The sequence below is a fragment of the Lichenostomus cassidix genome, chromosome 3 (assembly GCF_008360975.1).
Source record: "Lichenostomus cassidix isolate B80296 chromosome 3, HeHo_3.0, whole genome shotgun sequence".
Lineage (NCBI taxonomy): Eukaryota > Metazoa > Chordata > Aves > Passeriformes > Meliphagidae > Lichenostomus > Lichenostomus cassidix.
Genome location: NC_139483.1, coordinates 83,520,856 through 83,534,367, shown reverse-complemented (window position 1 = coordinate 83,534,367; position 13,512 = coordinate 83,520,856). Strand labels below are relative to the sequence as shown.

General features: G+C 37.9%; 1 protein-coding gene across 2 annotated transcripts in view; it reads left to right on the top strand.

The window, feature by feature from the left end:
* Positions 1 to 13,512, top strand: part of SMAP1 (small ArfGAP 1) — an 87,762-nt gene that overhangs the window by 70,335 nt on the left and 3,915 nt on the right. For both annotated transcript variants that reach the window (XM_085056540.1, XM_085056541.1), the window contains 2 exons: positions 4,421 to 4,548; positions 12,971 to 13,139. In XM_085056540.1, coding sequence (XP_084912666.1) covers positions 4,421 to 4,548; positions 12,971 to 13,139 — 297 coding nt within the window. The remainder of the gene's footprint in view (positions 1 to 4,420; positions 4,549 to 12,970; positions 13,140 to 13,512) is intronic.

Below are 13,512 nucleotides of genomic sequence, written 5' to 3'. Positions count from 1 at the left end.
GTTGGTTTTGTAGTAGTGACCTCATCAAAAGGTAAACTTTCTTACATAGGACTTACCCTATTAAAATTGTAGCTAGACAATTTTTAAAATATAAAATCTCCTTCACTTTTCTTTACAAATTGCAAAATTTTCAACGTAATATGCCTTGGCAAATTGTACCTTTAAATCTTATAATAGGAAAAGAGGCATAATATAATATCCTTAGTGACTGCACTATCACATTTGTGTTTCTTCTGAGCCCTTTTAAATAGATTCAAATTTAAATAGATGGCTCTCTTGATTTCCTGATCAGGGATTTGTTATTGAGATGCTGTTAAGGTACTCACTTTTTGATGATCCAACAACATTCATGGGTTTTGGCCTTTTGATTCAGAATAGATTTTAGTTCAGTACTCCACACACAGAAGGGTGGGTAAATGGACATGTACAAGCTAAATGTTGTTATGCTCTCTACAAGCAGTAGTGTTAGTGTTCTTGCTGTGCAACCCCAAATTCCCTCCCTCTCTTCCCAAGCAGTGAGAAATACCATCCTGTTTCTGTAGGCCAAGCCTGAAGCTGCTTTTTTAGTCATCTCTGCAATTATTTGGATCTTATCCATGCTGGGAGAATGCCCTGTTGAAAATGTGGAGACCTAAAACTGACACTAAAATCAATAATACAGGATTTTATAGCATGCATTTTTAATAGGATAATTATAGGAAACATTCTTCAGTTTAAAAGTCACAGTGTGTAAACCACAGTTCTTCAGCACTTAAGTGATTGGTGGTGCTGTATTTTCATCTCTCTGGTGTTAACCTTGTGCTCTGTGCTCCTTTTTGGTTTTTTTTCTTACACGGTAGATGTCTCCACTTACGCCAGGTTGATGTTAATGATTTCTTAATATCTTTATATTAATAAAAAAAAATGTGATAGCTGTGTACAAATGTGGAATATTGGAATGTTACATGGGCAGTTTGGGATCATTGTGTTTGCCAAGGTATGCCACTTAGAAATTATTTTAATATACAGAGAAAAAAAGGAGGAAAAAATTGTATTTTTTGATTATAGCACCTTACAGAATTACCAGGAAGAAGAAAAGTGCATTTTAAATATTTTGGAACCCTTCACTATATTATTAAATACCCCCTGGAAAATAGCTTTTGTTTCTATTATCAAACTGAAACAAGACTTCCTAATCTGAAATCAGAAGCATCATGTGCTGTTACAGTGTGGTAGACAGCAGACAGAGATTATCTGTAATGTCACAGATTGTAAGAGGAGAAGATTTGGAACCACACCTAGGAGCAAGGGTGAAGAACAGCATCTGTTCACTCTTCATGTTCCCTTCTCTGACTGAGCATGGAAGCTCTGCCTTGCATCTGCTCTCATTGCAGTGGTTTCTGCTACGTTTAATGTTTTATTCCTAGCTATGGATGTGTTCTACAGAAAAGTGAAGTACTGTTTTTCAAAAGCTAATTGCTTCAAAGTAATCCTGTGATGGTTGAAGCAATAGATTTCTCAAAATATTCAGACAGGCCCATGTAACTTAATCTGATTTTTACCCGTTCCCTGGAAAGGTTACAGCTGTGTTTCCTTCTGTCATAAACACACCACCTCTTCTAATCAGGTTTTACTGGTAGGTGGCACAAGTTGAATGAATAGTGATATACTTACAATAAATTAAAACACAGAACTGTGCAGGAGTATCTTTCTTATATTACAGAAATGTTTTAAAATGAGAAGGGAAAGGAGGAAGTGCATCATAGTCCATGACCTGGTGTTTTGAAGTTGAGAATATCCATAATCTCTGTGTAAGAACTGTGAATTATTCTGTTGAAAAACAAGTCTGTATATGCCTGCATGCAAATATATTTAAATGGAGATACTAATACTGCTACAAGTAATGAACTGGAGGGAGAAAACACTGTTATGTTTTTTCTATATTATGAAACTTAGTTCTTTCAGTAGGGAAGGGGGAATGTTTTTAAAGTCTCTTTTTAACAGATATAAATATTCCAACAATATTACATTTTGGGAAATCAGTAAAACAGGATCATTATTAATTCTATTCATACAGGCTTAGAACTGTGTCGTAAACAGTAATTCAAAATGTCTGGTTTCTCCACCAGTGGAGACAGGGAGGTATTTATTCAGTAAGAGATGAAAGGCATGTACATCACCCAATAACACTCTTACAGAACCAATCTAGCAAAAATCTAGGTTTTTGTAGTATTAATTTATAAGCATCATATTAAATCTTGAAAAATACTATGTTTTTGCAAATGTGTTCTGTCATGAATGTTCTAAATATGTGAAATGCTTGTTTTAGTAAATGATGGCATTTAAATTTTCAGTCTTCTGTGTTAAACTCCTTTACATTCACAGAAACTAAACTACTTTGGAGTGTGACAAGAGAGATATTTTTTTAATACATGTGCTTGACTGAGAAAATGAGAACATTAAATTATTAATTCCTGACAGTCCTTTTGCTTGGAAATTATGCACAGTTCATTCCTAAATTTATCTGAAACAGTGAACCTTAGGGGAGATGCTTTTGGAACTGCCAGTCTGCAGAGTGACCTCAAAAGAAGCTTGTGCTTAAATCGCCAGTGAATTTATTTGCACATACTCAAAGCACTAATGTGGATGGAATGGTGGAGGAGATTATACATATGGTCATTCTCCTGTCCACTGGCTTCCATTCATCAGAAATAAGGGAAGGTGGTGATCTTTGCATTAACATATAAGTAGCTTTCTCATAATCATAGATGAGCTTGTAACTTTGCTTTTCAGAATCATTGCAACAGCAGTCCCCCACAAAAGTCAACTCCCAGCAGAGTAATAAAACTGGCTGAGGTGGCAACTTCACGTTCCTCAAGTTTCACTCTTCACTCAGCCCAGAAGATCTAGTACTGTCCTCATTCCCATGGCCACTTTGCCTTTGTGAAGTTACTTGGTTGGTCTTAGTTCTTGCAGACAGCACAGTTGTCCTCACAAACTTTGAACAAGTTTGGACAATAAAAATACCTGCTGGGGTTCAGTTTCTTCCAAAGGACACTAATTTTGTCATTCTCATTTTCCTGCCTTCAGGGTATTTTGGTCCTTTTATTGGGTCTGTTTGCTGGCATGCAAGTTTGAGAGGTAGCAATGTCAATGTCTGATACCGAGTCAGAGTATAAAAACTTGTATATCTAAAATAGTAAGAAAACCAAGCATATAGCTCCCAAAGAATTGCAAACCAGTACCCTTCCACTTGGTTGTCCCATTTCCCTGAAAATGAAAAAGGTATGAAAAAGGTGTACTTAGTGCTCAGAAAATATGCTGAGGATTTTACAAATACTGAACTCAGTTTAAATTTATGGTTTCTGGAGCAGCTATAGCTGTGCCACATTTCCTGTACATGCTAAGGCCGGAGGTTAGCATCTCTACAGTAAGGCTGAATAGACACATGCATGGGTGGTGGTAGCTTCAGATGTGTTCCACATTGTCAGATTTTAACATTTATGATTTTTGTATCCAGTTTTCGAATAAATGGCAGTGACATTATTTATCTTTAAATAAATACTTTTATGCAAGGCAGCTAAAGGGAGATGCCTTCCACTGGAAATGGAAGGCAGACAGAAATGAGAAGGCATCTGTCATGGTTTAACCCCAGCTGGCAACTGAGCCCCACACAGCCACTTGCTCACTCTCCCCATTGGACGGGGAAGAGTATCAGAAGGGTAAAAGTGAGAAAACTTGTGGGTTGAGATAAAAACAGCTTAACAGGTAAAGCAAAAGTTGTGCACGTAAGCAAAGCAAATCCAGGAATTCATTCCCCACTTCTCATGGGCAGGCAGGTGTTCAGACATCCCCAGGAAATCAGGGCTCCATCAGGCGTAACAGTGGTGCTATAGAATAAAGTTTGTGCAAAATACTTCTGAAAAAGGGGGAAGAATGGGCTTTTTCCCTACTGCAAAGTTTACTTATGTACTCTTGAGTAAATTAGCATATCAAGAATAACTTCATGGATTCTAAAATGCAATTTTTCATTCAGGAGCACAGATGAGTATATTTTGTCTGATACATGGCTACCAAATTTGGGCCTTCTCAGTAAGATATCTATTTAAATTCTTACAAAAAATGTTGGTGTGCAGAGTCCTGAAAAATGAGTAGTGTGTACTGCTAAGTTGCTGTGGCTGTCCTTAGGGAAGTTCTAAGTGTTTTGTTTTGTTGTTGGTTGGTTTTTGTTTGTTGTTTTCCTGAAGGACATTAATGTGCCATCTTCTTCAAGAAAGAAGTCCTTAAAAATCTGAACAATATCACAGTCGGAAAACTCTCTCAGAAACTGAGTGCATCTTTGATGGGGGCAGAGTAGGAGGGAATAGACAGCTTTAATTAGTCTCATGGTATTAAGATATTAATAATTTTCACTTTAAAAATTATTCTGTTGTTTTTTTAGATGGTCCAGCTGAAGCATCTGTTACAAATGGAGGCACTGCTGCTGTCACAGCACTGAATGATGACCTGGATATCTTTGGCCCAATGATCTCTAATCCTTTACCAGCAGCTGCAGCACCTCCTGCTCAGGTAAAATTTAATAAGTTTATTTAGTTATATGTATGTGTAAATATGTGCATGCGGATGTGTGTTTTCCTTCAGGGAATTGTTCATTCACACTTCTCAGCACATCTTCAGCATCTTATGGCTGAGATGCTTAAACTGTAACACTGATATTTTTCTCACCTCTTCAAGTTTCTGCAATGCTTGCATATAGAAGTAGATGGTGTGGTCTTTCCTTCTGGTTATCCAGCTAAATTGGGTTTCATCTTACCCTGGTGATGGTAGTAATGTTTTCCTTTAATTTATATTCTTTTGTCTTGTTCTTTTTTTAATAGGTATTGCTGAATATGAGCTTATGTTCTCAGGTTATTTGGCTTCAAGTCCTCCTTTCTAAGACCTCATATTGCTTTGTGATGCTGATATTTAGGAAAGGCTGCAGCAGATGCTTCTCTCTTAGACCTGCTAAAAATTTGGGGTCTGAGGCTTCATACTCAAAATCAAGAATGGATATCAAGAAAAATTATTATTGCTACCTGGGGTGATCTCTCTGTTGTCTCCTCATGGAACTTGTATGTCTTGCTTTCCTCAAGGGAGAGTAGCATAACCCCTGCACCTGGCCTGCTCCTTCCTTATAGCCATGATAGTTTGGAAGCAGCCCCATCACCATGCCTGTCGTGGCCTAGAAATGCAGCTTTGGGACAAACAAAAAAACTGCTTAAAGCTGCAGCTCTCTCAGAGTAGCTGTCAGACTCAAAGAGCAATGTGATGGTGTTGGCGCAGGCTTTCTTAACCCAGACTGGTTTCTGAATGGGAGATTTTGGAGGAGTAGTGGGCTAATTTCCTCATCTAGGAAATCTTGTTAAGGTAATTTAGAAGCTTATTTTTGTGTAGGGCTTTCTGTCCCACTCTGCTGAACCAGAAAGAATTGTGTGTATTCTTGAATTTATGATCTGGGACATGTGATCTGTACTTGTTTCTCTTCATCCATTAGTTTTCATAGTATGTACAGTGGAAGGGATAATGATGAATGCAGTTCTGAGTGTCTTAAAGCATATACATGTTATTCAGGAGATTTTATTCTTTGTCCTTTGCTCTCCATTCCCCTGCTTGCTGCTGAGGGCTGACTTTGTGCAACATGCTAGGTAGGGTTTCAGAGACTGAAGCCACATTTCTTTTTAAGCATAATGCTACAGATAGAGCAAACTTCCCACCATACCTTAAGCTACGCATAAACAGTGACAGAAATAAGATATATATTTGCATTTAGATTTGGATGTGTTAGCTAAAATTACAAAGGAAAGTACTGGTGTAGATTTTCTTGTCTCTTGTGGCAATCTCTGGTCCAAGTACCAGGAATGGCAGTATTTGAGTTCTTCTTGTCTGCTTATTCTAATGCCTTATGTCAAAATTAATCCTTGTAGAGCTAGATGTGAAAAGCAGTGACCCATTTCTAGCTTCCCTTTTAAATTTATTCTATTTGAGTGTAGAGTGAGTAAATTCAAATCTAGGATCATGAAGTTTACAGTTGGCCCCAGAATAAATGGGCCAGTGGTAGTATTGCACATAATGGGTAGCACTGAATTCTGTTTTTTCCCCATTCCAGCCTTTCTGAAGCTGGAAATGATGACTTTACTGTGTGCCCAGGAGAAAAGAACAGCCTGAGAAAGAAAAGCCTTCTTTGGTTTCTATTCCATGAACATGTTATGTGACCTGCTGGTTAAAGAATGATTTAGCTGCTGTAGAATGCAGGAAATCCAAAAGAAGGCTAAATATTTAAGAGTGGGAAAAAAAGCAAAGTGAAGGGTGATACCCTAAATGATGATGACTAGTGATGGGTTAAATAATGGAGTGGCCGCTAAAGCACACTGAATGATATGTATGTATAACATTTAAAATGCATTTCTATGATAAAGATTTGGTCTCTGGTCCTTCTGTGACAGGAATATTTTGACATATTGTTTGTCTTTGTACTGTGGTAAGTATGGTACTTACTAAAAATTTACTTAAGTTAAAAGCGGTAGAAAGAACAATACTGTTCGCAATATCTGGTATCAACTTGTTTATATACAGAAAGCATGAATATATTCACTTGCTGTAAACAAACCTGTCTAGATTTTTAATGACATTTTTCTTACTTCTGAGTGCCATAATCAGGAGGAGCAGACAGAACTCTCAGCAAGCATTTTTTTATCAAGCACACAGTCCTTATGGCGTATTGCAAGATTTAATTCTTGGTTATCTTCCAGTTTTAATCAGTAATCTCAAAGAAAATGTAATGTAATCAGATAATCTCTCCAGATAAGAGATAGGAACATGGGTAGGTAGCAGAGGACAGGTTTCTGATGCTGATTACATGGGTTGCTTGGTAAAGTGGGGCAAAGAGAATATTATTCTGTTTTGCTTCAGGATTAGCAAGACATTGCACATGTTCCATTTCAGGATGGTGGTGTCTAGTCTGGGAACTGAGGCTGCGCAGGAGTTGAGGGTGCCTCTCGTTTGGCAGTGCAATGAGTATTTTGTAAGATCTTTCACTTTGCAACATGGATAAAAGTTGTATGGGATTCAGAGAAGAGTCAGGAGAATACAGGAGACTGAAGAGGATGCCTTATTATGAGAAGGCTTAAGGACGCGGTCTATAAATTTCTTGAAGTAAAAAATAGGTGTGATTATAATGTGAAATTATTTTGTGCGAGGCTGCAGTTGGTAAAGTGGGCATGAACTTAGATCAGCAGTTGAGTAACCCTATAATTCAGTTCCTGAGTGCTTGAAATTGGAAAATTTAAAGTAGAAATCCATAGCCAATCCTTAACTTGAACTTGTTTGAATATCTATTAACAGAATGCATTGAAGCTTTAAAAAATGAAGTAGAAGAGATCAAATGCGAAAGAGCATGGCTTGCTCTCTCACTGAGATATTTACCATTATGTTCTGCATTGTAGGTGTGTCTGAGGTGCCACAGTGGGATTTGAGAGCTCTGAGAACGAAGGGAATTTAATGGTACTCCTCAAACTGATCTGTATGACTCTTGAGTTTTCACAGAATTGCTTTTCTTCTCCAGTTTAACCTAAAAGGCAGCATTTAATGCTAAATGCATTCTGTTTTATGGCACTGTGGAGCACAGAAATGTAAGCTTGAATGTTTTATTATGAGACTGAAACAACATGATGTCTGCAAACCGTAGGATTTATGTCCATTGTCATAGCCAAGACATGATTTTCAAGTGAAAACAAAAGCATTTGTTTCTCCTTTTTCAAATGTGACTTGAGCATTGAGGATCATGTGCATTTTTACTCTGCTTTCAGATATGCGTCTTTATCACAGTTTTTAGAAACATTTAAAATGTTTCGTCCCACTGTTCTGTATAGCTGAATGGTAATACAAAAGGTTGGATTTGTAAATGACTGGTAAAGAACAATATGTGACAGAGTAATATTTTTTTTCTAGAATTTTGCCTATTAACAAACTCAGGGGGGTTTAAGAAGAGTTACCTTAAGCAGCTCCTATGATAAAAGGCATATGGTATAAATGATGCATTATTCATGGGCACAGAAAGGAAAGAAGAACATTTCATATGTTTAGTGTTGTTTTTTCATGTGAAGTGGGCATAGCTAAATTATAGGTATTAGAATAGGGTTTGTTGCCAAACATTGTGTTGGAACTGAACAAGGGTCTATCATTTTTACCTATACCTAAACCAATTTCCTAAATTTTTTTAGCCAGATTTTAATTTCAAATTTTGTATGGTATGTCTTCCAGCAAAAGTGTGGTCTTCATTCTTCAGTGAAATTCGTAGGGAGGAAGAGAAGGTGAAAACTGTGAGGTATTAAGTTTGGAAGTATTAATTTAGTGAAATATTTAATATAAGTCTTTCTCCAAGCAGGATACTAAAATCCAGTCAACTTAAACTTTTTTGCATTTTGTGTGTGTCTGTGTGGGCCTGATTTGAATTCTATGTATTGGGAACTGAGAATCAGTTCAGTGGCTACAAAAGTGTATTTCCATAGAGATGGTGTATGTTTTTCATTACTCATACCTGAAAACTTTGATGTAAAGTGGTGGCATATTTTAGATAAATTGATGTTCACAAATATTCATTTTTCTCTGAGGTCAGGTGTGTGTACCTAGCATGGTTGACATAGATCAGCAGACATGCTTCAACTCATTAATGAATTTTAGTGATGTTAATGTGTCAAAGTCCTTAGATTTTATGTAAAAGTGGGTTGTTCCAGAAGTTTGCTTTATGAGTGTTATTTAAGCAGGGTCTTACTGGAGAGCTATTTAGTCCTATTCCAGTATGATCAGTTGAAATGTTTGTAGCTTCTGCTTATGTTTATTTTACCTCTGTCTATATTTTCAGGTATCTGAAAGCAAAAGTTTCATTCCTTCAAATGGAGTTAGAGCAATCCCAAACATGAGTACAGGCTGGCCAGTAAGTGGGTTGAGAGCAGCCCAACAGAGAAGGACTTGAGGGTGCTGGTGGATGAAAATCTGAATGTGACCCAGCAATGTGCATTTTCAGCCCAGAAACACAGCAATATCCTGGGCTGCATCAGGAGAAGTGTGACCAGCAGGTCAAGAGGGGTGAATCTGCCCCTCTGCTGCACTCCCATGAGACCTGCAGTGCTGTGTGCAGCTCTGGGGCTCCCAACACAGGAAGGACATGGACCTGTTGGAGCAGGTCCAGAGGAGGGCCATGAAGATGATCAGAGGGATGGAGCATTGATCCTGTGAGGACAGGATGAGACAGCTGGGGTTGTTCAGCCTGGAGAAGAGAAAAGGCTCTGGGACACCTTATAGTGACTTTTCAGTACTTGAAGGTGGACTGCAGGAAAGATGGGGAGAGACTCTTTTTCAGGGAGTCTAGTGACAGGACAAGGGAAAATGGCTTCCAACTGAACAAGGATTAAATATTAGGCATTTAGATTAAATATTAGGAATAAGCTCTTTACTGTTAGGGTGGTGAGACTGGAACAGGTTGCCTAGAGAAGTTATGGATGCTGCATCCGTGGCAGTGATCAAGGACAGATTGGACAGGGCTCTGAGCAACCTGATCTGGTGAAAGGTGACCCTGCCCATGTCAAGGGGTTGGAACTTGATGATTTTTAAGTCCTTTCCAACCCAAAGCATTTATGAATCTATGATGGACAGAGTCTAGAGGAATGGACATTTGAGTTCTAGAGAAGGGAAATCTGAAGGAGTTAGAAATGGGACAGCAGGGGAGATAAATGTTTTCAAGCCTAGACAAGGCTGATTGCAAAGAAAATGCTGTATTACTTGTTGCGAGTACTGGACATGCAGCAAAAAAACAAAGTTAAATTTTTAATCTTATTGTAAGGTTAATTATGTTCTTGGATAGGATCTGAGAAAGGGATAAAAATCTTAATCTGACTTTTTCAGATATTGCTGATAATTCCTAAAAGGAAGAAAACAGATGAGATTTCTTAGTGTTTTTCTTTGTGAACTGAATATAGTTGAGTGCTCATTTCCTCATCAGTTATTATCAGGAAATTACAGTTGATTATTTTTAATGGAACTGTGTAGATGTCTAAAAGCAAAATATGCAAAATCAAAACCAGGAAGAGTTGAAATAAACATTGAGTCCATTTACAGTGCAAAGATAAAAAGGGTAAGACTTGTACAGAGAATTCAAGACCTTAATAATGTACTTAGTCCCTTACTTGCTTATGTCAGAATTATTATGTGCTAGGCTGTGTTCTCCCTGTGCAGGTAGCTCTTCCAGTCAGCAGAGGGAAATTGAAAATGTTGTGTGGGGCCATTATTTACCACCATACATACGGAAAACAGGAGAGGCCTCACTTTTCTAAAGCCCATCCCTGCTTTCCTAGATACCAGCCAGAGCCAGACACGCAGGCAGCAGGAAAGTGCATGTGTGCTTTTTTCTCTCCTGCAGTCCTTCTCTCAACTACACATGTCCCACTGTCCACTTCCCTCTTCATTTCCTCTTTTGCCACTTCTTTTTCAATTTGTAGGAAAAATTTTGTTGCACTAATATAATGAAACTGCTTAGCAGTATGATCCTTAAGCACCTGATGAGCATTTAGGTTTGGCATAATGACTGTCTGAGAGCACTGTGTGTAGGAAAATTATAAGAATGCCAGGTGTGTTTTTACAGAGGTCTTGGATAGCATGACAATGTTAGATATACGAAAATCATGCCAATGTTGGTTGTTTTTTGACTTGGATGCCACCTGCTGTTTTCTTGCCATGTATTTTGCATTACCTTCCATTTATTCAGCTGATGAACACTTCAGGGAACACTTGTCTGGTGCTTTAGCTCCTTTGAGGATCTTCCAAAACCAAACTGAATGAAGAGACATTAAATGAACATTTAATCTTACATTGTAAACATAACATGATCAGTCCTGCAGGTTTCCAGCGCTCTCTTCTCATGAAAAGCAAAGCCCATCCTTGCTGCAGTGCAGGCAGCAGAGGGGAAGCCCCCTCTGTCCACCCCCTTCTGCTGGCCCTGTGTCCTCCTTCCACAGTCTGCTGAGCATGACTCTCGTACAGGGGCTGTCTCAGGCAGGCATCACGGGAAGAGATCCATGTCAGCAGGGAACATTTCAATAATGGGCCTTCCTGGGTGTATGCACAGGAAAACAAGAATTCAGGATGGGCTTTCATCTGAATGTATTGTTAAATCTGACTCTGGTATTTTTAAATACAGGTTGTGTGTCACACGGATAAAGAATTGTCTCGACTAGAGAGGGCTTCCTACTACCCACTTAAATAAAAATTGATTTGCCTTGCAATCAGATATTCTTGTGAGTACTAAGTAAGAAGCAGAAGCTTTTTTAATATGTACAGAAAGAAATCAATCATTTCAGAGAAAATTGCCCAGAGAGAAGGTTTCACAGGTCTTTTTCTGTTTGCTTTCTATCTGTAGTGCTTAGGTTGCCCACTAAGTACTACTGACTTTGGCCCAAATTGGCTGTAGTATAAATGCAGGTTTTTCAGATGACAGAAAGTTCCCATTTTTTTGTTTTTTCTCTTCCTTTTCTACAGCAGTTTTGGAGATTTTTCACCATCAACTCTGTGAATCTGTGCTCCTTTCTCTTGCTGGTTTCTGTCAAATTCAACTAGTAAAAGAATTGTTCTTTGGTTTTTTCTTCCCTAATCTATGGCACTGCCTTATTCTAGAGGTTTTAGCACTTCAGAAGTCACACACATCATGTGTTTTCTGAAACTGCATATTGAATATTTGTATTGTGGTGTTTGTACAAATCCAGTGTGACCATAGTGGACATTTCAGGGCTTAGTCAGCAGCATGCCAGCAAGAGCAGCAGGCTGGAGATTGTTGCTTTAAGGAAGATTATAGGTGTGTTCCATATCTGTGTATTTTGTGGTCTTCTCTTGTCTGTCTGATAAACTTGGGTATGGGATCTCAGTAAACCTGCTTACATGTTGAGTTCATTCACAGTGGTATTCCAAGGAAGATTTTCCTTTGGTGTGGGAAAGAGTTGAAACTCACACAAGCTGGGGGATGCAGTAGGTATATGCTAAGCAGTTGGGGATCATTTAGCTGGACTAAAATAAGGCCGTAGTTTAAGTATGATTTGCAGTACTGGCTCTTTTTAAATGTGCCTACAGTTGATTTGCATTAAAAGTTCCCATCGATAACAGGATGAGTTGTGTATTTTAAGGAATATAACAAAAGTCCATGAATTGCCTGGTTCCCCAAGAAAGTTCCCGTGTGGAACTGTATGGGTATGAGCAGTAAAATAACAGCACTGAGAGACACCTGGATGCAATTTGTTTACAAAGCATTCTATTGCAAGAGCAATACAAAATCTGCCAGCCAGCCAGTATTTTAGTTTTTCAGTTGTAGACTACAGTAAGTTTTAGATTAATTATGCTTTCTCAGTAAGTAAAATGTGCTTAAAGAACTCTAAGCCAATTATAAACAATGTATTTTAGAAGTTTTATTACTTGAAGTAGATAACCAAAATTTCATTTTTGCCTTTTCTCCAAAGATACATTTCAAAGCACTTAATCTTTTGTTTTAGCTGTTCTCTAATCTATTCTGCCAATGAGAGGATTAATGAGATGTGAATTTTAATCTCCTTATTGATTTCCTAATTATTTTTCATAATCTAACTCTGGCTCTTGATTTATGCTTCTCACTGATGAAAAATGTAGAAGTAACAGGAGTGAATAATCTGTATGTGTATGCCCTGAAGCTGGTTGAGGATTTAGTTTTCTTTGTTTTGTAACCTCCATCTGGTCTGATGGTCTTTCCATATTGCATATGCTGCTTTTTTCTGTCTTTAGTCATAGCACATATTTTTAAATCCTCATTCATTTAAATTTAATTTTTGTAAATGAACGAGGTTTTATTTCATTAAGGAGCAAAGCTGTACAGTAAATATTTAACAGAACATCTTTTGCTGGTTTCTTTCAGTAGTCTGTCTTGACTTTTATTTCCCAGAGCACTTCCACTAAACCAGCAGCTGCCACCTTGTCTGCAGCAGCCGGGGATCTTGATCTATTTACTGAGCAAACATCAAAATCCGAAGAGTCAGCGAAGAAACAACTCTCCAAAGACTCCATTTTATCACTGTATGGCACAGGAACCATGCAGCAGCAAAATGCTCCGGGTAAATAATTTTGTTTTAAACTTTACCTAGAACAGTTATTTCTACAAGTATAAAGCTAAGGGTGGATACCTGCTAACTATATTTAAAAGAAGGTTTTTATTTTCAGCTTTTATAAAACTGAGAAAAACTACTGAAATGTAATAGAAACTAAAGAAAAACACAGTATGTGATTTTAATTTATTTATAGCTGCCTAAATTATCAAGGTTACAATTTACTGAAAAATTTGTGAACTCTGCTTCTGCCATGTAATTCATCACTAAGGGTCTGAGTCTCCACTGTGCAGCCAGCAGGCTGCCAGGATCCCTGCAGAACTGTCAGAGCTTTGGTTTAGCTATGTTTGTGTGAAAACAAAGACCTCCAATAAAGCAATTA